The sequence below is a fragment of the Salvia splendens genome, chromosome 5 (assembly GCF_004379255.2).
Source record: "Salvia splendens isolate huo1 chromosome 5, SspV2, whole genome shotgun sequence".
In the NCBI taxonomy this organism is placed as follows: domain Eukaryota; kingdom Viridiplantae; phylum Streptophyta; class Magnoliopsida; order Lamiales; family Lamiaceae; genus Salvia; species Salvia splendens.
Genome location: NC_056036.1, coordinates 31730217 through 31733301, shown reverse-complemented (window position 1 = coordinate 31733301; position 3085 = coordinate 31730217). Strand labels below are relative to the sequence as shown.

General features: G+C 49.1%; 1 protein-coding gene across 1 annotated transcript; it reads left to right on the top strand.

Moving 5' to 3' along the window:
- The first annotated feature begins 1754 nt into the window (after positions 1–1754).
- Positions 1755–2768, top strand: LOC121804114 (fibrous sheath CABYR-binding protein-like). Its single transcript, XM_042203655.1, has one exon. It carries the CDS (start codon positions 1755–1757, stop codon positions 2766–2768), a length of 1014 nt encoding a protein of 337 aa, XP_042059589.1.
- Positions 2769–3085: the final 317 nt, after the last annotated feature.

The following is a 3085-nucleotide window of genomic DNA, read 5'->3' as shown; positions in this document are numbered from 1 at the left end:
ATTGTGGATATGGCATGCCTACTTTGGTGTCGCTGGGCCGAACAACGACCTCAATGTGTTGAACGAGTCTCCATTGTTCAACGACTTGTGTGCCAGGCGAGCGCCGAACGTAGAGTTCACGGCCAACCAACGTCGGTACAATATGGGGTACTATCTTGCCGAGGGATCTACCCTCGATGGCCCATGTTCGTAAAGACTATCACATGTCTGACAACGCTGAAGAGGTCATTGTTAGCCCAAAAGCAAGAAGCGGCACGGAAAGATGTGGAGCTTGCATTCGGAGTCCTCCAATCACAGTGGGCTATGGTGAAGGGAGCGGCCCGTGGATGGCACCGTCCACTAATTGCAGACATAATGTATGCATGTATCATAATGCATAACATGATCGTTGAGGACGAGGGAGAAACTGTCACGGCATGGAGCGACGATGCAAGCTCCAGCACCGCCAGTAACCACCTTGTCACTGACCCTCCCGTGCAGGGTGCTCCTCCCGACTTACGCAAAGTCGTTGCCCGTACCACCCGCAAGCAAACGGTCAAGCGGAGATCTCTAATCGAGAGATAAAAAACATTCTAAAGAAAATAGTCAACCCTTCTAGGAAGGACTGGAGCATGAGGTTAGAGGATGCTCTATGGGCATATCGGAAAGCCTACAAAACTCCCATAGGAATGTCCCCGTACCGAATCGTTTTCGGAAAGATGTGCCACTTACCCGTTGGGATCGAGCACCGAGCATGCTGGCAGTACAGAAATTAATATGGATGCTAAGGCCTGTGAGGAGGAAAGGAATCTGTAGCCGCAGGAGTTAGAGGAACTTAGATTGGAATCGTTTGATTCCGCCATGTGGTATAAAGAGAGAACTAAATTGTGGCACGACAGAAATCTAAGGACCAAGGACCTCCATGTTGGCCAGATAGTACTACTCTTCCAGTCGAGATTGAAGCTAATGCCTGGGAAGCTCAAGTCGAAGTGGACATGACCTTATGTCATAACCGCAATCCGCTCTAATGGAGCAGTAGAGATTTCAGGGAGTCTTTCTAACTCTGAACCTTTTATCGTAAATGGACATAAGCTGAAGGTGTTTAGGGAGAATAGTAAGGTGGGTGTAGTGGATGAGATTCCACTGCAACCACATGTTAAGGTTGCATACTGACCGGTAGGATTGGAATTTGGAGTTCCACTGGCTAGCTTCTTTTAGCGTAATTTACATACGCTGGCCAAGTAGAATTCTAAATTGCCTAAGAGAAGATGTAAATATTGTAAATACGTGGTAGTTAATTAAATCTCTGCATGAAATTAAAATTAAAAATCCAAAAATATTTTTTCGGTCCTTAAATTTAATTTAGAGTACGTACTGACCACCAGAATGCCATTTTGGTGAAACTCTCGATTTTATTTAAGTATCCTTTTTACTTTGTTACTACTCTAGGAAAATATAGGGGGAAATTTGAATTTGGGGGCTTGTTGCAGCTTTGCAGGCGGAGAACGACTGGGAAGGCGCGTGTGCAGAAAAAGATAGACGACGTCTAATCAGGAGGCAGAGCTCTCAACCGTCTCCCACACGAATCGACGCCAACGTGGAAACCACTCATAGCTGGTTACAAACCCTCAACCACCCATTCTACTCTCATATCCAAACCGTCTCTCCCCTTTCATATCACAAACCTTCACCTGCAATTCTCTCTTCCAAAAATTTCCGTCGTCATCCACAGAAACCAACACCCATATTACCACCAGAAATCGTCGATTTAAGCCATGGGAAAAAAGAAATGGGCAAAGAAACAAACCGGTGAGAAAGCCCCTTCAACCTACCGGGAAGAAACCCCAGAATCGCATCCACCACTGGGAGAGCGGCCGCCTAACCCGCAACAACAGGAGCCGATTCCTCAGGCTCCGGCGATGGTTTCTTTGAATGCACTGGCGGAGTTCCTCAGACAACAGGACCCGAATAGAGATTGGGCGACTGCGTTGGCAGGTTTTAGCCAAGTCGGGGGTAAATCGAGCACAACCGGAGAAGCCCCGGCAGTAACTGCAGCAGAACCGATCGTGCAACCAACAGTACAACCACCCACTTCCATTCTGATTTCCTCAGCAATTCCACCAGAAAGGGAATCTCCCTCGGCGACCACACCGCCAGAGCCCTCGGAACCCTCCAAAACTCCACAACAAAGCGACTCGATGGATATTGACCCCATCTCCGCCTACTACGATTCTGACCCAGGGAAAAGGGAAGCGAGAAGAAGAGAGGAGCAGAAGAGTCAAAATAGAGGAGATGAACCAGAAAGAATGCCGGTAGCGGAGTCTACTCCTCAAGAAATGGCGAGGGGGGAGATAGATCTGAATGAAACCGCCAGGAAGCAAGGCCTCATGACTGATGAGGAGTTTGAAGCGCTTCTGAACGAGGTAACTAGGATGGAAGATGCCACGATGGCTGAGGATCCAGACCTCGCATCAAGGGCAGTAGGAGAGGGTGGAGAAGCTAGTACGAGGAACGACCCAGAAGGCCCAGCCCATCAGCCAGAAGAAGAGGTGGAAGAGAGGCAAACCGAAGGAAGAGTACCACAGTCAGTGACTCCCCAGCCAGACGCAGGGGAGAGTGATGCGCATATTGATCAGGAGGAGACAGTAGCAAGAACAGAGGTACCAGAACCAGTGGCACCTCCAGTGACAAAACCGAAGGCCGTCAAGCGAAAATTGGTGTTGAGGGACGATCCCAAGGCAGTACGACCAAAACCGAAGAGAGTATCGCAGAGATGCCTAGGAAAATAGGTATCCAGCAAGACGAAGGCGAACACAGCAGCAGATCCAGTTGAAGTTTTAAGTGAAGAGGACAGGACTACTTCTACAAAACCTGGGGATGAGTCCATACCGGCTACTAAATGGAGGATGCTCAAAGGGAAACTGAAGTGGTCTCACCAACGCCGAGTGACCAGAGAGATGAGACTGAGCAGATGGCTGAGGGTCTGGACCTCGCATCTGAGTCAGTAGGTCACGTCGAGCCAAGAGATGATAGTACACATACCCTCGTGGAGACCCGCCCTACAGCCCAGGACAAGCCTTCAACACAAGCAGAGAAGAAACCGGAA

Coding starts and splice junctions, on each gene's coding strand:
- LOC121804114 (XM_042203655.1), top strand. CDS start 1,755: ATGGGAAAAAAGAAATGGGCAAAGAAACAAACCGGTGAGAAAGCCCCT.